Source organism: Nomia melanderi, chromosome 7 (assembly GCF_051020985.1).
Source record: "Nomia melanderi isolate GNS246 chromosome 7, iyNomMela1, whole genome shotgun sequence".
NCBI classification, from domain to species: domain Eukaryota; kingdom Metazoa; phylum Arthropoda; class Insecta; order Hymenoptera; family Halictidae; genus Nomia; species Nomia melanderi.
The window spans coordinates 785,379-810,931 of NC_135005.1; the positions used below are offsets into that span (position 1 = coordinate 785,379).

Genomic DNA, 25,553 nt, shown 5'->3' on the forward strand with positions numbered 1-25,553 from the left:
CTCCACGGAGCATCCCGCAAACTTCGATCCCGCGAACAAATGGATGGAGTTTCCCCGCGAAAGAAAAACGCGGATGGAAAAATGACAATGGGAGCCGCCCCGGCCTCGGATGCCTCCGCGCGCGCGTTCCCCTTCCTATTGTGCGACGACTCGTGAAAAATGCACACTGATTTTCCGTAACAATGCTGACGAAAGGAGAATTTTACTGATCGTCGGAGCTAAAGAGATGTACCGTGAAATATTTCAGCCGTCTCGACCGATCGCTTTTCACCTATGTCGGATACGCGTCGGTGTTCCGCGCAGAATCAACGGCGCGACGGAAGAATGACCCACGGTTTCTCGTTGACGTTCATTTACCATTACGCGAGTCTCGATATCACGTTCCGTTTCTGGCTTTCTGTCAGCTTTTTATGCGTCCGTGATGAAGCATGAAGGATAAAGAGAGCGGATAAAATGGGAGCGTTAGTGTGTAAATTAATCTTTCATGTTTCTGGGGTCATTCCGTTGGTGAAATGTTCGTTGCTTGATGATAATTAAAACAAGCATTTGAACACTTGAAGATGTAGGAATATTCAATAAAATAATATTTTAGATGCGAGCATTCCGTTTTACATATTGAAAAATCTAAAAATACGTAAAGTAATTAGTAAAACTTTATATTCGTACAGTGCTTTATAAAAAAGATTCATTTGTTTAAAGTAGTACTGTTTAAAATTATTTTTCAAATTTGTAAAATTGTGAGGGTTGTTAATATGGAATGCATATACCTTAATATTTGTGTACATAGTTGTTTTAATAACAGAAGAGCATAGTGCAGGAATCCTGAGAGCCTCTGAAGCCCTAGACAAAAATTCCCATAAGCTGCAACACGTCTGGACGTATCTAAAGTCTGTAATTTGCGTTCCATGAATGATCCACGTGCCAATCGAAAATACTAGTGTCCCTGCGGTATAATAGCAGATCTCGTAGTACTGTCATTCGATAGGTGTCTCGCACGTCGCACGACTGCGCATAGATACCGCCAGATACCGCCTGGCTAAGTTATTTCAAACTTCGTAACGAATTTCTTGTTTTTGGCTTTGATACTTTACACACTGGACGTTTTTATCTGCACTGATGAAATAATTCTTCTCTTTGCCGCAAATTTCGTTAAAGTGTTGTCATGATGTCAATATTATTATCAAGATTTCGTGTAAGTCTCTATGTCAATATTTGGAAAAGAAATATTGGTGGTCGGTTACTCTTTTAAGGTTAATGTTCTGCCATATCTATGCTTCTTTATGTAGCCATAGTTTACCGTGGTGCACAAAGAACTGTAAATGATTGATATTTAATATTTTCTGAAAGTTGGAATTAAGTCAACGTAAAGATACGGCCTTACGGTTGATAGGTTTTCGAAGTTAGGCGCGAAGATAAGAAGGGTTTAAACGAAACTTAATGAGATGTAACATATGCGGATTTCTTTAGAAAGTGCATCGTGCGCGTAAGTTCTTATAACATTATATTTTATCATCCAACCACTTTAGAAAGGTTTGCTATTTCTAATACTTGGGATGATTTATCAAAATTCAATAGTAATGTATTCTGTAGTACTAGCATATGATACAATATTACTCTTCAATGACTAGTGTCATTCTGTTTCAACTTTTTACTGTTGATTTCAAAATACCTCAAAATATTGTGTAAAATATCTTATAATAAATAATTTAAAATTATTACCTGCTCCAAGAAATTACATAAACATTGTAACTCTCTAGTGTACACTTTTTTGAAAGCATAAAGATTAATTGATTTATAAATTAATGGTAAAGTCTATTGCAAGCTATGAATTAACATGCTATACATGTAGTTATAAGCTTATACATTAATTATTATGCTATGAATATGTCTGAATTCACAATGATGAATTCATTTGAATTTAAAGGATGTTGATAGTTATATGGTAGATAAATACATGTAGTTATATGGACATATTTTCTTCTTTTTATAATGACAGATATATAACAAAACAAACTTTTATACATTTCAGGAAAAGAAAACCACCACTGAAATTTTAGAAAACCTTGATTCGGTAAGGAGTTTATGATATTTGAAATATTTTTGATATAAAATCTTTGAAACTTCTAATTAAATATTTTTGTAACAGAAAATTGAAAAGATTGAGAAATGTAGGTATACAACAGAACGAAGACATAAAAGAATTGTTGCCAACCTAATTTTATATAGCGTGATACTTTATATAATATCAGTATTCATTTTTTATTTTTGCTTTTTTCCTACATCGTTATATGATCAAATACTCTATATTACTCCATTATTAATTTTCCCTATTGTGTAAGTATTTTATTTCTACATATATTTCAGGAGCCGTCAAATTACCTAAAAAATAATTAATTATTTAACTATTGTAGAATATTGCTTACAAAAAAGATGGTTACATGGTATTATAAACGTAAAATCTATAAAAATCATGAAAAATTGTGTGTAATGCAGTGGGAAAAAGAGAAAATTCTGGCTGAAGTAACAAAAACTGAGACATATGAAAAAGCGAAACAGATTTTGTTAAAATTTGCTCCAGATCAATTAAAAATGAGACCTGTGAGTGAAATAATAATATAAAAGTACTTAAGTAGATCCTTTTATTTTTAATTTATTTTAATTAGATTTTTTTTATTGTATTTCAGCTGTCTCCATTTGTATCCCAATTAAAATCAGTAAAAAAAGTAGGTTTAAATGGAACACCGTCAAGAAAAGATAGAAACTAAGAAAAAGTTTTATTTTATTCACATTATACAGTACCACAATCCTCAGAAACTAATAAAGGATCTATTTCATCACAAACAAGTGGTTGTCCAAGTGGTTGTAACTTGGGTATTTGACTAATTGGCTTCCAGAATGCTAGTCTAATAACCAGTTATTCCACTTGCAGATTATCGTTAGCATTTTTTAAATAAAATTTATTCTCATTACTAATACTATATAAATAAAAGATTAAAATTAAAAGTTTTTATACATTAATGTAATATATTTAAAGAATAATTTTTTGTAAGTTTGTAAAATTCTGTAGGTTGTTGACATGAAATGTGTACATCTTAATATTTGTGTATATAGTTGTTTTAATAAAAGAAGAGCGTAGAGTATATTCGAAATCAATACATTATACTGGTAGAATAGCTGTGTTTTGTGAATACGTAAATAAGTACACCTGACCCTCGATTTACGCTAAAATCCATTTCACGTGGATTCGTTAAATTCGTAAACAGTGTCTGTCAGAAGAAGAGAAAACAAAATATTGGGAAGAAAAGCTGGTATAAGCTTTAGGAACTCATATTTATTTCACATAATCAAACAAAAAAAATAATAATAATTACATTTCCGAAAACGAAAGTACATTTTATTTGGTATTACTAAATCCAGATCGTACATAAAAACTATCGCGTAAATTGGTTCATTTAATTTTTTCGCTTGTGTGGATAATATAAATTGTTTCTTAATATTTTTCAAAACCTATATTTGCAGTCTGTAAGTTGTAGAATCTTTTGACTAAGGTATTGAATTAATAAAATTGTTTGAAGGATATTTAGGTCTTATTCTGCATATAAAATGAACCTCATGCTCCTTACTCCTTTGTAGGGCACAACTACAAAGGAACAAAATTCCCATAAAGCAAGGACCATCATGTTGGCCCGATCCTTCGTTTTATTAGGTAGCTATAAGTAAGCAGCCTACATAAGTAGCATTATATGAAATTCATTGTGGAATGCGGTTGATGTTTCCTTTGCACCTAACCCCAATAAAAGTGCAGCTGTCTGTTCACCATGCGCGCGAGTATATCGTTACGACTTTGACTTATATAAAAGTCGTTGTTCTAACGCAAGGCCACTCGACTCTCCGCTCGAGTACTCCTAGAAAAGAGTTAGACGACAACGTGCGTCTTGAAAAAGAGGACCCTTGTATGGTTTTCACCAACTTGTCTCACCAACGAACCCAGCAGGCGTCCCCCTTCGCGATTTGCCCGTTGCTGCTCTGTCGAGGATAAATTGAATTACAATTAACACCTTCACAGTGCTTCCTCGCTTCCGATGTTTTTGTTGCGACCGAAAACACTGTCAAACCTGACAATTACAGTTTTAGGAAAGCCTCGAAATTTATAGAAATTACATGAAGTTTGCTTAATGTCAAACTTAGCGTATCCATTCATTTAATGAAGTTCAAATTTCATATAGGCAAAGAAATCATGAATATTATATTTTAGTAATTTATATTAACTCTGATTAAAGTAATATGTATAATAAAAATACCTACTTTAATTTCTTTCTTTCTTTCTTACCTTATCTCTTAATTGTTTATATCTGTTTATAATACACCTACTTGTCCGACAGTAATACAATAAATGCTTATAAATTTAACATTAAAAATGTCTGTGAAACAGAACACCTACGAAAATTAAAATATTTATTACACATGAAATTAACAGCGTGCAACGCGTAAATAAAAGGAAGTTCATAAGAATAACCGAAAGCGTGAATCCTGGTCGACACAAAGTGCTCGGCCTGTCTTCAAAGCATCCAGGTTCAAGAACCGTAGTAACAAATGTAACGGGCGACGATGATTAATAATTTAATATCGCGGCAAATATTTCTGCGTAACGTTCCGAGCGGGGCAAGTTCAAAGGCAGCCGGCGTGGCTCGAGAGAGGAAAGTCAATTAAGAACCGCTGGAGCGACTAGCGTGCTCGGCGTCCCGTTATAAATAGTTTTCAACCCTAAACTCGGCACGCGTGTATCGGCGTTCGTGCGCGCGCAAACGTGACTCGGATTCCGCGGGTAACTACTTTCAATGGCAAACACCGGCGAACTTCGCGGAGAACACGGTTTCCGTCGATGAAACATGCGACGCAGGTGAACCGAACAATGACTCTGGATGATTTGGCACTTCCTCCTTTTTTCTTTCGGTGGCGAGGGGGATTATAATCAGCACTTAAGCCGAGTGCTTTCACAACGGGGCGAAGTGGCCCGGCTACGACCCCCTTATTGTCCTCGTAAATGATTTTATTTGACCCTCGGATTGCCGAGCCGGAAAAGAAAAGGTTGAAGCAAACAATCTTGGGGAGGACTGTTTAGACGTGTCGCGAGTCCCATTAATGTCCATTATTCTTGCGGAAAGAACAGATCCGTCGTCGGTGCAAGTACTGGCGGCGGCCATTCGTGTGAAACAAAGAGGATTCTCAGACATGTATTGGTAACATTGATGTTTCTTGGTAGAACGAGAGTAGAGAAGATGCTTAGTGGCTGATGGAGCGCTATGATTTCTGATTTCTGCTTTTTAGAACATTTTGTTCGGTATAGGAATTATAGAGATATTTTCTTATTCAATGTTCTATTAATTGTTTTGAATTTCTTGTGTCAATTATTTTAAGCAAAGTAAGTCTGTAGACAATGAACATTGTAATTTTGTAAATGAGGATTGGGTAGTCTATATTTAGAAATATATGGTTTTTTTACACGATTTAAAGAATAAAAATAAACTATTTATTTTAATAATATAGAACCATGTTATTTTAAAGAATAACGACTTTAAGAAACTATTGAATACTATCTGATCGATGTGTCTGCACCTTGAACACCGTTTCTACTTGTTTACATGGCCATCTGCACTACAGCATGATATTATCAACGGATATTCTAATTAGATTTAAATACAGGTATTTCATTCTTTCTCAACATTTTACAATTTTATAATTTCCGTGGTTCCAAGTTTTTTAACCGTTTACGTTATCGTTATCGTAATAAATGGATTTGATTAATTTTAATTTTCTTTTGCAGCAATAGTATGACAAATTGATTGTATAAAAAGCAATGTGCTCGGAAATAAAAATACAAAAAATTTTTGTTTAGACTTTGTCAAACGTGAAAGAAGACAATAACGAAAAATAATGAATGAACATATTTTACACTTGTTTCATTGAACAGTTAATTAAACTATCGCAACATCGTGTCTAACGTTTTTTGTAATCGGTTCTTCTAATGTCAGTATAATTATAAATTAGAAACATTATGTTTCTCATATTGTAAAAACAGCAAATTGACTGTTAAACAGCATTGACGTTATTACAGAATACAAATAGGGGTTTGGAATACCTCAAATTGTTTGATCGACATGCACGGCGGTATTTGCATAACTATTCGACTTAGCCGCGTGCCCCGGTGACATCGGTATTTGTTCATCTGTACCCTAATCTCTCACCTAACCGAGTCATTAGTCTTCTTCAAGACGAACGTCGACCGAGGAGGCGACAACCAATGCTGAGTCACTCGGCTGATGCAGTGAAAAGAGGAAGGAAAGTAGATAGAGGAATCGAAGTTGGGACATATCCAAACGTAATTCTCCCCAATCGCTGAATTACATTCGGATCTTTGCCACTGATTCGCTGTTTTCCATTCCACATATCGGGAGAGCGGCTCAGATTCAATTTTCTGCCATTTATCGATACCTTGTGACATCAGAATCCGGGTGTAATTGGTGGAACGAATATTTTAGCCCCGGTATATAAATCCAATCGGCTCTTGTAAATTTACCGAAAGCTGTGTAAGAGATTTTTCTATTTCAAACGGATAAACAAAAAATTGAAGTTTCCGACCTGAGTATTTCAGGGAGTGCAACGTATGATTTCTGCAAATTTATATTGGAAAATACTTCAAATTCTATCGGCCATATCTAATTTCTGATCTTTATATGTTCAAAGCAGAAATCTTAATATTGGTGTACGGTATTAGTAATAATAGCCTTAATACTGGTTATAAGAAAATTAATTTGTAAAGTTGTAAAGTAACTTGATCTCACATTAATATTTTGAATTTAGTTCTGAAACCAAGAATTTTTTGAAATTCTTTTATCGTTTTTATAACTATTAATGTATTTAATCCTTAATTAAACCGTTAATTATTTTCACTCATTTTTATCCGAATTAGAAAGAATATGTATGATCTAATATTAGCTAACTGATATAATATTAATATATTTAATTGATGTCTGGATAACTTAACAAATTTGTAACATACAGGTTGAGTTTGCACATAAAGTGAGGCACAGCTAAACTGGTTTTAGATCATTTAGTGCTATAGAGAAACATACATTTGAGTGGTTATGAAATTAAAAGAAAACAAGGATAAACCTGTATTACTGCTATAAAATACACATATATGTATTCCATTTATGCATACAGTTCTCTTCAATTTTATTACCACTATTACTGCATTTCAGCAATATTATTGTATCGTATACTAAAATAGCCTTATACATGTTATTAAAGTATAATACGTTACGATGACAGTGGAAACTTTATCTTGGAATGAAGTATGTATAATATCACACAGCTTCGTGAAAATTTTACTGATTAGTATGCGCGTCGTGAAAAGTATTAATTACGTATTAAATGTAAAAAGTGTGTGACTACAAATTACTGAGTTTACAAGCGGAACCACCAATTTTCGTTATTAAACAAACTTTAGCAACTGCAAGAAGCACTGAAAATTAATTATTTAATTAATGAATATAAAGTTGTTAATTCGAAGCACAGCGTAGGATACATTTGGCGATGTTATAATGTAATTTATGAGTAGATTATAGTACACTGAATTAAATAGAAATAAGTACGTCAAAAATTTGCCGCATTAAATTTCCATAACATTACTCCTCATATATCATTGAATAAGTGTAGCTTGAAAGTTACGTCTAAATTTGATTAATTTTCAAAATGTAATATTTTCATTTTAACACGCTGTGCAATCAAATATATAAGTAATATGCGTAAGACATTAAAGACGTTAGGTTTCTTCTCACGAAGCAACTTCACACGAGTTAAATTGAAAATGACGCATCGTGGGACTACCATCTGGAAGCTGACGGTTCAATCATCGCGGATAATTCTCGTCCAACCCAATCGTTTGGCGCAACCGCGTGAAGATGTCCCCGTTAATTAACCAATTGCGCGATGGATTTATTCTGCGCGCTTGGGAATTTTGCGGGCTGCGCTCGTTCCGTTTTTCTGACCTACACGCCGCCTGGCGTTTATTGGCCGTTCGCGTGATTTATCATCGCGGGATGAGCGCACGGTGTAATGATCGCCGCGCGGCGAAAGAGGAACGTTTAACTCGTGTGCGGTTGCCACTATTTTTCACGGTCGATCATTAGCATGAAATCAAAGTAACTCGAAATGTATCGGTAATGATTTTCGCGTGAATATCTATAATCATAGGTATTTTCTCACATTCATAAATTTTTATAAAACGTAGACAGACCAATAACAAACAAAAATAACTTAATGCACACTAATATACGGATTAAATAGAAGATTAAATGTCTTAAATACGTTTAAATAAAGGTTTATTTTTAAATGTTGATAAGAGAGGAGCTGAAACGTCAAGTAAATATAGTAATAGAAGAATTATCTTAATGTAATTTAATTGACGTAGACCTATAAACTTAAATCATGATTAAATATTTCGCATATATATAAATAAGAATTTATTAAAAATGTGTTATGAAATGGAGAAAATAAGTCTCATTAAAAGAAAAATTGGTATTTATTTTTTAATACGGTTCAGTTTTGGTAAAAAGTATTTTTCCCTTAACTTTTCTCTATTTTTCTTTGTTTTAATGTTTACATTAATAGACATCTTTACAAGTTAAATTTTTAAAAGGTATGAAACGTCTGTTAACTTTAAAAAATAAATGTTAGATTTTCGTTTACGCTATTTCAAAGAAAATAATAAATTTTTCAATAAATTTCTTTCTTCTAAACATTCCTACTTAAAAAATAAAGAAATGAATCATTTGTCTTTCGATTTATTTCCTATTCAGAGTAATAATTATTAAATTACTTGTTTCTAATATAACAGGCAGTAATATTAGAGTCAGTATACAATAAAATAACTTGCTACGAATGTTTAGATCATATGAACTGATAAACATTTACATTTATTAAATTCAAACTAAAATCTTTATCGCATATCTGATTTGATATTATAAGATAAGAGGTTTGTATGACGGTATTATACAGAGAAGTCAGAAACGACCATCAATGAATCCATGCATCAAAGCTCGTGAAATCAAAACAACGTAAAAGTCTAAATACTATTTTTAAACACAATTCAACAATTGAATAATGTATGACTATTATATTTAAAATGTATAATAGTACTCTAAATACCATACTAAATACTATGCTATTATTGCTCCTCTAACTGTAAGAAACATACAGTTATTTACCATCAAAACATAATGTCAGCCTCCTATAATTGTCTAACAATGAAAAATCTTCCAGGAACACACCGTTCTTATCAAATTCTCCCAATCATCCAGGCGAACGTCAATTTCCCAGAAAAACTCGCACTACTCAAAATCAACTTTGCAACCCCGACGCGCTCAATGTTTGACGCGCAACATTTTCGGACGAGTGTCTTCGATCGTGCAGGAGTCCTCCCCCGGAAAACCGACAACAACCGCATAAATCACCGTCCATCCCGGATAAAATTGAAATGCGTCCGCGCAATTTTGGCAGTGGCTCGAGGCGGGCCCGCGCGGACGGAAAAGATATCGAACACCGTATATCAGATCCATTATTTATAGGAATATACATAACGCAAATACATGGATTTTCGATGAATCGACCGGCTGCGAAAAGTGCATGCACCGCGGGTTGATCCGCCGAAGGGAATTCAGTCGGCGGGGGCTGTACAAAAGCGGGATGGAAAAGCGAAACCCTCGGCCCCATGTATATGTATGCGGGTTCCGCGAGCGCGCGCGTCCACACTTGCCTCCCTCCGACGTGTATGCACGTATCTGCATATATAGTTACCTTTCGCAATAAAATACAGCGGCGCACGTAAAACGCCGACGCGCTCTGTCGAAGCAAAGAACAACAAACAGCGAGTCAGGACGGACGATTTACATGCATAAACTGCCTTCCCTCGAACTCTTTTTATCCTTCTCCCCGTTTCGAACCCCTCCCCCGTCCAGTTCCCGTTTCATCTTCCCTCTACCTTTTACCCGGCCCGCCACAATTTCTTTTGGATTCACTTCCTTAATAGCGCGCGATTTTCCCCGCGGGCCCGTAACCCGGCCGAAACAGTGATTTTCATTTCGCGATAAGTCTCCCTTTGCGCCGCGAAACGTGAAAATCAATCCGCTGAGCAATGTAAACGTGTTTTGGCGAACTATAAGTGACGACTGGGAAAGGAGCTTCGTTGTTATGGATGGATTCGCGAAGCGGGAGAAACCGCCGTGCTACCTGTATCGCGCGGATTAATCGTATAATGAGAAGAAAGCTTAACGAGAACCGATGGTATCATTAATCACGGTAGATGTAAGTAGGTTGGAATATTAAAGGGTTTCTTCCTTTGGTTCTTGTGCTCGGTGAAAGGGAGGGTTATTTTTCATTGGCGTGTGGGATGGAGGGAAGACCTCGATAAAGCGGTATTGTAATGATGGGCTATTATTTATAGACTTCGAGTTGGAGGAATGTTTTGTTTTGTGTCGGTATAGTGTGCACAGTACATTAATTATATGGAAGTATTCATGTGAAAATAAAATGCTAATTTGAAAGGGCGAATGTATTCGCTTAAATTGTGTTAAGTTAGCGCAAACCATTAAAAATGGACATAAACGATACTTATATTTTATAGAAATTGCTACCTTGTACACTTTACAAGTAGATAACTTATAATCATTTTCTAATTATAAGTATAAATATAGCAATGCTGTGCCGTTCATTTTAAGTTTGCCAATTAAAACTTAAGCTAGTTTATTGATTACTACTAAAAATGTTTACCACTCCGAATTTGTTTTCTGTACGTGATAGTTAATTTTGTATTAACTCTTAACCTGTAACTGTATATTTTCCAACGTGAGCATTCGTGAAAGCGCGATTCGGGGAAAATTAAATTAATATAGTAAATACTGTACAAAGATACGCTTCAATATCGCATGGTTTGTAACAGTATGGACATTGTAGTGTGATGAAACTGAATTTAAACGCTGGGTTAACTCGTCATTCCTACTTAGTTAAGAGGTCAAATAACTTTTAGTGTCTCTTTAATAAGAATTATAATGCGCAATTGTATTGTCCTCCATTGGCTACTGACTTTGTCAGCATCTTTGTTGACGTGGATTCCAACGTATCCTAACACATTATCGAAAGACATTATCGTCTATTGTATGTTAAGAATTTACGGGCTCAATATTTTGGCCCTCGACCTTTCCTTTTTTCCGTTACTTTCCGCGAAACTCGTTATTCCTTTCGGAACAGTCGCTGGCTTCGGAGTGGCGTCTCCGCGGCGAAGTTTCTCTCTGGTATTTGATTTAATAGGACGCTATAAAAGGGTACTCCGCCCATCTTCCTCCTCCTAAGTGCCGGGAGACGTTATTTTGAAAATGTGGAAGATTCCTCGGACACAAACATGTCAGGGCGCGACTGGGACATGAAAGCCGTAATTTAAGAACCGCCGCGGCGCTTTGAATGAAAACTTAAATCACTTGGTACCTTCTTCCAGCGCTGAATGCGTTTTCAGCGGCGCTCACGTAGTTCGTTACGCGCTTCGCAATTTGTCGCTTCTAGCACGGTGGATCGTTTGAGGCCGGGGACACTCAAAACTTCGTTTAAGTCGTTCCGTAAGTGGAATTCAATCGTATCGCATTAGCGATGATTATGATTTAAAACGGTGCGCTGAATGGTTTGACATTTTCAGAGGAAAATTCCTGCAACTCGGTTCCTCTCTAACACTGTTAAGGAATTAAGGAGACTCTCGGTATTTTCTCCGAAGAACACGCGAAATTTGAGAGAGAACTTGACAAACACACGTCTGCGCTTATAAAGTACTTGCAAAGTTTTATTAAGAAAAAGTAACACGTTTCAATTTTTAAAACTGTGGAATATATATAATATATATATATATAAATAAATAATATATATGAATATATAAACTAATATATTAATATAAATAAATAAATTTATATAAATAAAAATCAAATTATGAAATTTTGTTCATTTTGGAAGGTAATTTTGTTCCAATATATACCTGGCCGACGTCTTATACATCTAAGTGTAAGCATATTTAAAGTGTAAATAAATAATTACATCGCGTTACTGAGAATCGGAGAAGTGAAAGCAGTATTAGAATTTATAATAGGAATCTAAAATAGCGAGCATTTCGAAAGAAACTGGAAGAGATGTCGGGTCGAAACAATTCTAACGCGAGGCAACGCGATCAAAGGGGATTGATTATTAAGACGGAAAGGGAGGTGACTCGCGTGGCAACGGCGGCAGTTGACCTAAAACAAGAACAGTCGCCGCGAAAGGATAGAAGATAAAGCGTGTAAAACAGAAAAGACGAGGCGGCGCCTCCGCGAACACTCCGACTTCTGTGCCCTCCGGTCCTCCCTCCGCATTCCGTCACTCTGTGTCTCGGCGCCCTAACAAGCCTCTAATGAGGAACGGGTGTTACTCGTGTCCTCCGCGGTACTTTTGCGCAATTACCATTTATCACATCTGCCTCTCCACCGTTTCGCTCCTTCCGTCTCCTTTTCCCTTAGCTCTCTTTCTTCTTCCTCCTCATCTTCCCATCATATTTTTCCTTTTCTTCATTTCCTTGTCTCCTGCGTTTCACTAGCGTCGGAACGACCGCATCTCTCTTCTTTATTTTAACTACGGTTCGCTCATAGAAACGTGCCAGGCCACTGACACAATGAGACAGGACTGTTGTTTCGACGTATCCGGTATTTACACGTCGCCTCGCGCATACACGACTTTCCGGCTCAATGATGTGTCGGAGATTACAAGCCGAGCAGTTGTCCCGTGATGTCGCGAGTCCTTGTTCCGGAGTACTTAACTAATTTACTATGAACCGACGCGCATGGATTCGCGCGCTTCGGATGTATTCCTCCCCTCCTCCATGATGTGCTACCCGAGACATTACCGAAGTTAATTTTGACTTCGTGACGCAAGGAAAATTTGAAACTTGACGCTCACTCTCGAATTACTCTGCGTTCCAGTTTTGTATGCGTTTGGACAGATTTCAGTTATTGATAGAATATTTCTGATTGTATGCAATACGTAATAGCTCTTTACTTTTTCTCTTTTAGAAGAATCACCCAAAAATACGATTCAATTGGAGTAATGTTATTCGACAAGGCGATGCGGCTGAAAGATTTTACTGTATGAATGTTTCACGGACATTTTGGACAAAATTTGTTCTTGAAAAAGCTGTTCCGATTTTTTCCTAAAAACATGTAATATTCAGAGAGAAGAGAATAATCTTTTTAATAATGTGGAAATACAAAGGGAGTAGGTATTTCGACTCAGGAAAACATCCCTCATTATTTACTAATAATTTCACATAAGCAGATCAGTTATTTTATTGTTTCAAAAATTTTATTCTATGATGCGGAAAATTATACTATGGAAATATAATAATAACATGGAGTAGAAATCATAATTAATCTTCTCTTGTTCATTACTGAACATATCAATTTACATATCAATCCATGCTTTGATGTAATGTCACTTTGATCACACTTTGCTCAACAAAATAATTCGATTCCAGAAATCGAAGTTGAATTAATCTCGTATCTTGATTTTCAAATTCCCAGGTGGCGGAGAGAACTTGTTCGCGGAAGAGGAAAGATCGAAGGGTAGGAATGAGGATCCACTTCGTTTGCCTGATGCTTTGCCGCGACCTCCCCGTTATTCGTGGTATCGGAGGAGCTGCATAGAAGCAGGCAGCTCAATTCACGTATAATGACGCGGTAACCTATAACATGTAGAGCAGACCCGAGGAGAAATTTCTGCGACAATCCCTCCTTTGATTTCGCCGTAGCCTCGCGGCTCGGGAAGCTATCTGTTCGCTCTCTCGGTCAACTTTTCACCGAAAAAGATACGATCTATCCGGGCGGAACGTTATCATCGGCCCGGAAATTTCCAGGGCCGAGGTCGTCGTCGTACTACGAAGCTGATTTTCGATTTTGCGTTGTCCCACTTTTCCCCTCTCCTCATTTATTTCGTCTGTTCTCTTCTTTCCCGTTGCGACAGCTAGACACCATGATGGCGGAACAGAAAATAATCAAGCCGGAGGAACAATTTCACAAACAGTACAATGAATTTTGCACGAGGCACAGATTCTGGTAAAATGAGTGTGAAACATCGACTGTTGTACATATACAATATTGTAAATCTTGTTCACACGAAGTTGATGACGTAATTTTGGGTTAAAGATATCTTGGTCATTAGTGATTACATATTATATTTTTGATAATTTTGGTTTTCAGTTATAAATGGTTTAGTTTTAATTATTATTTGTAAGTTTTTCGTCAGATCACTTTTTATGTTATAACGTAGATTACATTCATATTCAGGTACTAAATAGTGGGGAGATTAGTCGGTAATCTTATCCTCGTGACAGAGTTCGGCGTAATTAACTGAAATTTTTACATACAATGATTAATTATTTTATGATAAGACACCAAGAAACTTGTGTTACTTGTTCCAGTATATTGCAATGATTGTAGACATTGTATTTTTAAGGAATAAAAGATAGCAGTATGTTTCATTTAACTTTCATATAAATAATTATTGTTTGTGTTGTTAGAAATGGATTTACTTTGCATAGAAATAGAAACATAATCAATTGCAATGAATCGCAAAATTGTTCAAAATTGAGGGACCTTCATTAAGCTTGAAAATAAAAGACACTCTAGACTCTAGACGAATCTAAATTAATACAGAAGTGTAATTTCATTAGATAGTACTTAATAAATTTGTTTGAACCTTTTAGACGATAAAAATATAAAAATACTGCTGTTTAATGAAATAAATTGAAAATGTTTATTTGTACACTTACAATCAGAAGAACGAATCAGTGTTTGAAGACGTTTGTTTGCACATTGTACACTTGAAAGGACGAATTTCTTGTATTAGTTGATTAAGGGTATCCTGCTCGAAGTTAGTAAATATTCTATTCAGTATTCAATTGCAGTCTGATCGATGTAGGATTAATTTAGGAATGATTGGAAAACCTTAGGAAACAGAGATCGATATTCCATTTACTTAGTTTTAAATGTATCATTGAATGTAGACAGTACTGCGCGTCCAGTGCACATGAATTACCTTACAAACGCACCACAAAAAATACAGAAATTAACATTTCTTACCTATTCCGCAAAAGTCCAAAGAAATTACAAATGATTTTACTTTACGAAGGGTTCGATCGAACTTGAAACAGAACAAAACTCACATTACATCTTATTCGATGCTGAACCACATTAGAATTTAGACGATCACAAATAATGTTAGACACGCGAGGAATCCAGCAGCCAACGAATTCTTCAAAATACTCCTCAAACTAATCCATGTTACTTCGACTCGTGCTCTAGACAAAGGTCGTCGGGTAACAAACGTACGAGAAAGGAACCAGCCGATGACGAGAGGAAGAAGCGAAACAGCGCACGGGTAGGGCAAGAAAGTCGATTTACACCGTCGCAGGCGTTTTTGAGCGTAGGAATTCCCGGGCGCTGATAGCGTTTCGGTAGGGCGGATAGATCGAATCTCGGCGAGTGAAAAGTCGACCGGTCGTTTAGATGGGAATTCCCCGGAGGGGGCGGAGAACTAAAAAGGATAGGAAGCGGGGCTGCGGGTTGGTATGAGAGGAAATAGATCCAGGGATTCTTTCGAAACGGTTATTTCTCCGTTCATTAAGTTTTACGGTCTTCCAAGCACTCGGCTTCCCAGTGTTTCTGCGAGCGTAGATCGCGTGCTTCCCCGCGATTTTCAATGGCGCGCGACCTCATTACCGAAATAGTACTCATTATCGTTGCAGTCCGTTGAAAAGAGGTTCGAGGGGTTGCGAAAAGGGGCGTGGGGGAGAGGATCGGGCGCGAGAGGTATTTCGTCAGGGTGTTACATACTGGGCACTCTATGTAAAAAGGGACCGGTTGCTAATGACCACGAGTTATTCAACGGCACGTATATCTGACCGAGCAACCAAGGAGGAGCGAACACGGAACTGGATCGTTGGAAATACTTAGCGGAGTGGGTTCTTCAGCCGCGGTTGAATAGCTACGAACACTGCTGCGGTAACCAGGTACTCGGCAACGATCCATATACCACGGGTGACCGTACACAGCCAACTAATTTTTAGACCATGAACTAAATTCTACGAGTTTGCTTGGAAATGTCGCCGACTCGAAATCCACCGCAGCACGGGAATCCGTGACATGCTTTGTACCGTTAATCCTCGAATGGTTATGTAAGAGGATATATCGAAGTAATACTCGACGATTTGGATGGGATTTCCGAGAAAAATATTTTTTCTTCAAATATTTGTCACATACGTTTTTGTCGTCGTTTATGTTATTTTTTATTTCAAGACATTTCATCACGTATATTACGCATTTATAATTGTAAGGATTGTATTCATTCTTTTATTTTGAACGATGATTGAAAAAGCTTCGAAACATTTTATCAAAATTTCATAAAAATTGTTGGTTGTCATTTTACCATTTAGATAATAAAATTAGTTATTATTTGTTAAAATTAGTTATTTATTGTAAATATACGTTTAGCTAGGTACTTATTCATTTGAAATGAAACATTTACATAACAAGCTTACTCAAGCATTGTTTTATATTGCTTTCAAGATGATTTTCACTTTTACGAGATTATTTACTTTAAGAGACTTTATTCCCTTATTTGGTCCACTCGTTTTAACTAGAAGCAAAATACTAATTAATGTTAATGTAGTACATTAAGAACGCACTTAATAACTCATCCATTTACGATGTACATTATCCTGTAAATGAAGAAACTGCAAAAATAACGTCTGAGGTCGGTTTAATATCTCAAGCTTCTGTTCGTAATAAACTGAAAATAAGCGGATAGCTTTCAAAATAAATTATGAAAAATTATACGATAAATATTCTGACAATGTGTAGAAACTTGCAAACGTTACGACCTAGCGTTTGGATTTTGTTACAACGAAGCAGCATTGCGCTCGCAATCAATATTATTTAATGCCCCATTGGAAGTTGAATCGCTATAATTGTACGATATTGCTTAAGACCCGTTTTTACGATGTAATTTTCTATCGGCAACTTTTCACGCGATAATACACTCCTAATTGATTTTCCTTGCCCGGCACTTCCCGACGAGCTGATCCCGTCTCTCGGGTAGCTGTTTTCCATCGTTTTTAATAATATTTTTATACTGTCGTAAAAGCGGCGTATAAAGGTGAAGGCAGCGCCGGTGCAGACTCTTTTTTTATTACCATACCGAGGCTGAGCCGCAAGAATGCCATTTTTCAAACTTTATAGGCAGTAAATGATAAGTCAACGATACAAAAACGCTGTTTTTGTATCATTCACGATTACTTAGGTCATTCGCCTGTAACTGTCCACCTGCATTTCTCGTTTTTCATGCAGAGTTTCGCGGCCGTGTCACTGTTCTACCGCGGGTATCGAATTGAAAGTGCAAAACGGACGGTCGAATTACAAGTACGCGGATGATGACGCCTGGGATTTCTATTCGGAACGTGCTCGATCGCCGTTATACAATAAAACAGGAGTTTATTGTCGACGGGCAGACGCGTCAACAAATTTTCATTTAGCCGACGCGCATCAAGTTTCCAATTCGACGATGTATTACAGTCCCTTCTGTAAATTTAAATAAAAATCATACTGCGCAGCGGTCTCCCAACGCAGCCCCATCCCTCGCAGCGCAATGCGCGCCACGGCCATCGCTCGACGTCCCGTGCATTAAAAACAAAAATCGGCTCGCCGCTTTTTTCCCCCAATAAAAAATGTATTCCGTTGCCCGCGGTATTTTCGATGCTACGTGTAATCCGTGAAACATAATGGTAATCCCGCTCTAAGCCGACCGATGAAACATTACATCCGTTCCGGACGGAGTGTATCGAGTACTTTTTTTTTAACGAATTTTGCATCTCGTCTACCCTTTCAGTTTCGTTCGAAAAATACAGGGTGCTACATCCGAATTTCAGATCGTGCGTTCAACTGAGTTTTGTGTTGGACTTTGCTGAATTTCGATTCGTGTATTATTTTCAGAACATATCTCACAGAAGCGATCTTTTGTCTTTATTGGTTCTTAAATCGTTCATCGCAATTTTTTCGTATTTTCGATCGAAGTTTTTGTTTGTGTTCGTTGATGTTTACTGTACTACATGTTCAACGTAAATTGTAGATGCTTTATTGTAAAGTTGTAGTTGATAACCATAATAATAATAAATATATAAGGTAAACGCTGTATGTATTTGTTATATATTATTTATTTACTTGGTTGTAATGAAATATTTCAAGATTTTTAACATGAATTTGAAATATACAATGTATCGCACTCATCTTGACCAAGTTAAATATTTCCGTCAATTTTATAAACGGAAGCATATTTTCAAATAAAAGCACAAAATCTATCGGGTTACGGTCATATTTTTGAATATTATAAGATCATTGTCATCTTAGAAAATACCATATATTTTTAAAACAAAGGACATTGTCTTTGAATGAGTTTCCAAATTATCGTATCAGGGCTGGTTTACCTTGAACGATAACGACTGATACTTATGAAATCGTTAGATAATTTTATAACTCTTCTTTTATTATGGTAATCCTTATATTTTAATACAACTTACTTTACGGTAATTGGTACCTTGCATTTTTCACGGTCCTGCTTTCCATTACTCTGATCATATTCCGTGAATTCTAGAAGCTAACGAGAAAAAGTGGTTTTAGTCATAGTATATGTTTCTTTTAATTCATCTCTTTTTTCTCCCCATTCACGTTGTAAAAAATTTATTTTCCTGATACTTTAATGTTCTCGAAATACGTATTCATTTCATTTACATACCAAAACACAAATAAAAACTCATGTCACTGATGTCAACAGTTTCCATAAGTATAAGTAGCAAAAAACCCAAAGAATGCTAATAAAAGTATTAACAATGTTCATAAAATTAAGAGTGTAGTAACTCGAACAAGTTGTTCTATCACATTACATTACAGGAATAATAACTTTGACACGGAACATTGTAGCATCTCGAGATCTACCACAATGCTCAGTATACAATAATAATATTGTAATTCCTTCTCAAGGAATTTTGCAACCATCTCCCTACCCCAGTAATCCGAGCAACCTTCGCGAACCAAGGAATTGTTTCGTATTGTCTAATTCCGGAGACACGTTTATCGCGACGAAAAAAGGGGGTTGATTGATAACCGGAGCCGCGTTAGAAATACGCTGAATATCAAGCATCCTTGCACGTGCAAGGGAAGAAGGATCGTATTTAACAGAACTCGAACAATGCTTTCCCTTTCTTGGCTGTCCTCTCCTTTTCCTGGCATGTCCCTCCGCGTCTTTCAAGCCTTCCGTGCTCATCCTCAATGTGCCCGCGTTAAATAACAATGGATCCGTGGAAGTGGGACTACTCGAAAACATTTGCCCGTTTCCTACCACCTCCCCACCCCTCAGAACCCTTCCCAGCCCTCTCTCACCCCCGTTACTCCTTTTGTCGCGATTCATTCGTCCTCCCGCATAATGACGCCGCACCGCGTCTATGGGAGCAGCGCAGTCGCATTCACCGAGGTGAGCCTCGACGGCGCGTCTCCTCTCCACCTTTTCTCCTTTCTTCTTCCGCCGGTTTAATTGTTGCGCTAACATTTGCCCCGCGGCCATCGATCCGGGGGACCGGCCCGAACGCAATTATGTCCAAGGTAAGCTGCACCTTGATTTCATCTTCCGCCCCCGCGTCCCTTTATCTCCTCGCCCTCTTGGCCCAATACTCGACGCTGACAAAGATACTTCGTTCCTTGAAGGATTTTTGTCGGTCGCCCGTGGAAAAGAAATTCCATTCCGCCAAATGTCTTTTGGGTCCTCGAGCAGGTCGCGAATGGATTCGAGGGACTGCGATTTTAGATTTTTTTTATGGATATTGGGGTAGGTCACCCTGGGGAATTGTAATGGTACCGTTGATTTATGAAGTATGAAATTGAATTTTTAGTTTGTACGTCGCGGAGGACATGTGAAGTTCATTTATTGATTCATTCAAAATTGATAAAAGTGTTGCTGTAATTGCAGAACTTGAGTATCGTTAATAACAAAATTGTATTGTTGTGATTTATCATTTTGCCCAATATTTCTATTTCTTGCATTATAAGTAAATCTATTAAAGGGTTAGACGAAGGAAGACTGAAAAGTATGTCTGTACGAGTACAGGATGTTTAATGCGACTTTTTTTCAAATAATAGAAATTCCAAAACTTTGAAGACACCGTTAACAACTACTATTTTTTGACTAAGAAAAACACGATACTAAGAAATGTACAGATATCTAATGCACTGTCAAAGAAATGATATATACACACTAGTAACAACACTGTTCAATAAAGCAAATGCATGCACCAAATCTTTCTCCCGATTCTATTTAGCAAATCAATTCCAATTTACTAATTTAATTTCCAAAGTTGCACCGTCAACACGGTTCCAGGTGTTTCGTTGTTACTATAACATCGTTGATCGACAAATACCGAAAACTAATCAAATAATCCTAGCCCCGGAGATTCCTCTGTCGGGTTAGTTTCATTAAAGATCGCCGCACGGCAAACACACAGCAGGGCCTGGTGAGCCACGAAGTTCTGCGATCCAATTTTTCAACACGTTTATGCCCGGTGGGCAGCGACCGGAGGCGGCACGGTCCGTCCAAAGCTCAGCGGGGGCGAGAGACGGGCGCGGAGGAAGAGTTTGCGCAAGCCGGTTTCTCATTAGGTTAGGGCAAATTAGCACGCAAATGCAAACACACGTACCCCGCGCTACACCCTTACTTCTCCGGCCGACAATCTCTCTGGGGGAACGTTCTGTTTCGAGATTGATTATCCCCTATCGGCTCGTGCAGCGTTTCCTCCCCCGACTGAAACTTAGCGGGCCAGCGTCGATAATGCACAGGGAACCGCCGGGGCCGACGGGGGGTTGATGGTTGTTTCCAGTTTCGGAAGGGTAGAAAGTGTGGAGATCGTAAATTTCCTCCGGTGAGATCATAGACTCCAGCCGAAGATACACATCCGGGCAAGCGTGCAAAGCTGGATAAGCTTTTGTGGCGGGATCGCGGTTAATCGGCCGCGATCTGTAAATGTTGTTTTTTCATTATTCGAAACCAAACCTGGGGGAAAGGTGGACGGGGCAACAGAGCTTTTCTTTCGAACCGGACACCACAACGATGCCATTCTACCCTCTTTTCAGTGATTTATCAATTTTGCTTCTTTGATGATCATCTTCTTTATCCGCTTATTTACGTAATGCCGAGTATATTGTTGGTTTAAAAAAAATTGGTGTTATTCTTTTACAATTTAATTCAATGTTACAGTAGCTGTTGATTCATCGTTACAACATTAAATGAAAAGTTTCCCTCAATACCGAAACAGTGAATTTACGCACACCAAAGTGTAATCAAATTATATCAGTGACGTGCCAGGAAAGCATATTGGAACCTAGAAAAAAGGGAAACATAATTTTTTACTCCTCTCACCCATCGTTTCCCACCGGTCGTGGGTGAAAATAGGTGGACACAAGGGGAGAAAAGTCGGCCGCGTAGTTGTTCGGAGGGTACGCAACGGGAAGAATTTCCCTTCACGGTATCATGCGATTCCGCCTGATTTTGCAAACGTCGGGGAATTAGTAATCTGCTAAGAGACAGCCTCGCCGGGAACGATAACGCGAAGTCAAAGGGCCGAAGTTCGAAGAAGGGGTAGCGAGCGTGGTGGGCGACCGAGAATAAAACGGCTGGAAGGATGAGGGAAAGCCGTCTCGCGAGGGAGGAAGAACGTGAAATCAGATTTTAAAAGCTTGCTTAATGTATACGATTTTCGGCGGCGAATTTCCCGGCCTTCCCCCCGCGCTCGCCAACCACCCTCCTTTGTCGCACCAGGAATCGAGTGGCACGGACAAAAAGCGTCGGAGGGCCAGTTGCTGTCGAGCGAAGCCGGGTTTCGACCACATAACTTTCAGATTAATTAAATTTAAGCGCTGTTAAAAGGATTAATTAGTAGTGGGTACTTTTGCGAGGACAGCGAACCTCGGGACAGAATTATGTCGAGACGAAAGTTTCGGCGAAGGGGAATGGAACAGAGATGGTAAAGAGAAACGGGCGAAAGGGAGGGGGAAAGGGAGTTTTAAGGGTACATTTACACTACGCCGCCAGGCAGAAACTTCGCTGGTCGACTTAGGTCGGATCATTTGGTTGTAACTGAGCGTGACATTGACTTTAATTCCGAGTGTACTTTAAACTGTGTATTCAGCATTTTCGCCGGGGTATCGAAGTGTTTGTGTGCTGTCCCGGCTGTCGACGCGGGAGCGTTCCGAATCGCGGCGTTACAATTTGTGTAATGGCGGAGTAATTGTTCGATGAAGAGAAGTGGTTTGTGAAATGTTAAGATTGTTCCGTGAAAGAATGGGAGAATCTTTGAATGATTGTCATTCGCGTGGAACTGGAATAATGCATTTGATATACATACTTAAGTGAAAATCTCAAGTTGAATTTTATGTACACGACGTTTTCTTAAATATAACGAGGTTATTTAATATTACAGATTAAGTAATCTAACGAATGAAAATTGATAATCGAAAGAAATACTTTCACCAAAAACAAAACTGTTTAAAATCTTACACGTTTAACCTACTAAATGTTTCCGAAAGAAGAAATTAATTAAAAGGTTAATAGTTATTGTGAATAATTATCGTATTTCCTTCAGGAATACACCTCTGACAAATATGCTAGTAAAATGTATCAACTTCCATCTCTATTCAGTGAAAACTACCAATTTTCTATTATTTCCTTTGAGACAAAGTATTCCGTATGTTTTCCGAGATTCAATTGTTGCAATGTTCCTCGATCCGTTCCGACGAATTAAGGGTAAGCGTCAAGTCGTTACTTCCTGTTACAGAGATACAGAAAATCGGCTATCCAGCAACAACGTCCAGAAATTTTACAGCCGATTTACAAATGGGCCGCGGCTGCAATAAGTTAAACAACTGAATTCAACGGGATCGCATTGTTATCCAGCGCTGAAGCAGAGTATCGTCTTACCAAATATGCTTGCCGGCTGAGAAAGTGAGACTGACAAGAACCACTCAGGCTTGAGTAGCTTGTATACCTCGCAGGAGTAACGGCTGAAGTACTCTCTAAAGCCAGGAGAGCCGAATGTCGAACGGCTCAGTGTTGAAACAACCAATTCTAGTCGGTGAAGTATTCTCCGTGGTTTGAGAACTAATACTTGCGAAGATGTTACTATAGTTTACAGAAGCGCTTTACTGCGTGCCAGCCGAGGCTGAATTGCGCCTCCTAACAGCGTCCATTAATACCGTAGACAAGAGCATAATTCGAGCACGACTGCAACGCGCATCCCGCCGTTCGGCCGGAAGATACTTGCGTTGTTACTGACAACTGCAGATATCTTGGGTAGATTGGGGAATGCTTGAGATGGAATTTGCCAAAGATTGGACTTTTTGGCGAATTTAAATAAGATTTCCTCGTTCTTATTTGAACTTTGTACGTTTCAAATCCTTGAGGCTGGATTACTATTATTAACCCCTTGCGGTAAAATGACGAGTACAGCTCGTCATTAATTTTTTGTGGTTAACCGTACAGTGACGAGCTACGCTCGTCATGCGACTAAAATTACAGGTAACATGTTTTTACATGCACAAAATTTGTACAGTTCCCAAATGAGAATAAATTGGCATATTATTTAGTTGTACCTTGCTAGGTTACTTTTCATTAATATTTTTTTAATTAACAAAATGTATGAATCATAAAATGAACATATGCTGCTTTCTTTAATAAGAATAAAATGCTTCTATCATGCTCAATTTTTCATGATTTAATCGTACCGGAAAGGGTTGAACTTCTTCCGGTACACGTGTTGCTCGTAGAATGTGTTAAATATGTCGTAATTTGAAAACGCTGTTAATTGCTACCGGTAAGTAGCAATGAATTTAGTAAATACTTCAATAAAAACTGTATTTAGTGTTCTAAACAATCAATATTGGTTTAAATTAATATGAGTTTTTGTGTCGGCGTTTGATGAATAAACGCGAAGAATAGTAAATATTATTTAAGGGGAAAACATATCTTTCTCTTTCTAATTCCAATTTCTAAGTAATTAGTCTTCAGAAACTTATGCTTACATAAATTCTATTATTTACCTTATAACAGGTAATGAATTGTAACATTTTGTATAATTATCAAAAAGAACACTGCAAAGCATCAATAATAATGAGAACATAATATAAAAATATTCTTCTTTTTCAATAAATTCTTCCAAACCCTTTATTAATGATTTTATAAACTTCTCTCGATAATATTAAATGTGAGGATATTCAAACATTTTTTAACGATGCGGAATGTATAATTCCTTGAATTGCAGCAATTAATCGTATATAGGACTAGTCTGAATAATGCAACACTCGCCCTTATTTAAAACAAATTGAAAAATGTGTCAGGTCATTAAAAATCCAGCAAGAAATAAAAAAATGTAATACGTAGTGTTTTGTTGGATACATTCACGTAATCCGCAGGATGTATTAAAGTATCGAGTGCTTCGTTCTACTTCTCCTGCTCTCATTGTACATACGTACTTGCTCTCTGCTAGTTTCTAACATACAATGTGCGCAGTTTATACCATGTAACAAATACTGCGCTTACCTAACCTGCTTCATTAATATGTTTGACATCAATTGTACTTGTATATAGAACCACCTTGCTTACTTTACACTTGAGCTTTTTTAATTTGACTTCTTAACCGGGCTTAACGCGCTCATTACCATCACTTATTCTGGTAACAATCTTTATGGTTGCAATGCAAATGCAACGTATGCTTTTTATAAGATACTTAGAAAATGTAACAAAATAATATGACTCTAGATTCTATTTAATAAATACGAATGACTCTAGATTTAATTTAATAAATACGAATGACTCTAGATTTAATTTAATAAATACGAATGACTCTAGATTCAATTTAATAAATACGAATGTTACTGAGTTCGTACCAATTCAAGCAACATTTTGTATTTACCCGTAAACACTTAACATTTATGATAAATTATAATCGAACAAATTAATAAATTATAACATTCAAAACTGGAGACTTCACGTTAACAGAATTCTCATTTGACAGAGCTCAATTAGAAAATGAGAGTAAGAAGATGATAATACAACACGTTGTATGGTTATGATACAGCGGTTGTATAAATCAAATTGTGATTAATTATCTAATCGAGGAAGAGTGTACACGAGACTTGAGTGTATTAACTGTATACATATGTTACCAAGAACGTGTCCTCAATCTTCTCTAGCATAAAGCACTGCAGTTTCTCTATCTTATCGTAGAAGTCTGTTCATATATTAATACTGATATTACCGTTTCATTACTTGGCCCAGTAATATTTTCAAGGAAATATCCTTGAACACTTGGATTAATTTCGTTTGTAAGTCATGGTTAT

General features: G+C 37.2%; 2 protein-coding genes across 2 annotated transcripts in view; one reads left to right on the forward strand and one right to left on the reverse strand.

Moving 5' to 3' along the window:
• LOC116424242 (discoidin domain-containing receptor 2) overlaps window positions 1–25,553 on the reverse strand; it is a 281,595-nt gene that overhangs the window by 166,431 nt on the left and 89,611 nt on the right. The window lies entirely within an intron of this gene.
• Window positions 1,032–3,252, forward strand: LOC116424243 (endoplasmic reticulum junction formation protein lunapark-A-like). Its single transcript, XM_031970371.2, has 5 exons — window positions 1,032–1,192; window positions 2,030–2,071; window positions 2,147–2,334; window positions 2,412–2,598; window positions 2,685–3,252. The coding sequence occupies exons 1-5, from the start codon at window positions 1,163–1,165 to the stop codon at window positions 2,763–2,765; spliced, it is 528 nt and encodes a 175-aa protein (XP_031826231.1). The 5' UTR covers window positions 1,032–1,162; the 3' UTR covers window positions 2,766–3,252.

Bases quoted from the DNA above. Each gene is read 5' to 3' on its own strand.
- LOC116424243 (XM_031970371.2), top strand. From the start codon at position 1,163: ATGATGTCAATATTATTATCAAGATTTCGT. The intron at 2,335-2,411 runs GTAAGTATTTTA...TAACTATTGTAG, and splicing joins TTATTAATTTTCCCTATTGT to AATATTGCTTACAAAAAAGA. The intron at 2,599-2,684 runs GTGAGTGAAATA...ATTGTATTTCAG, and splicing joins ATCAATTAAAAATGAGACCT to CTGTCTCCATTTGTATCCCA.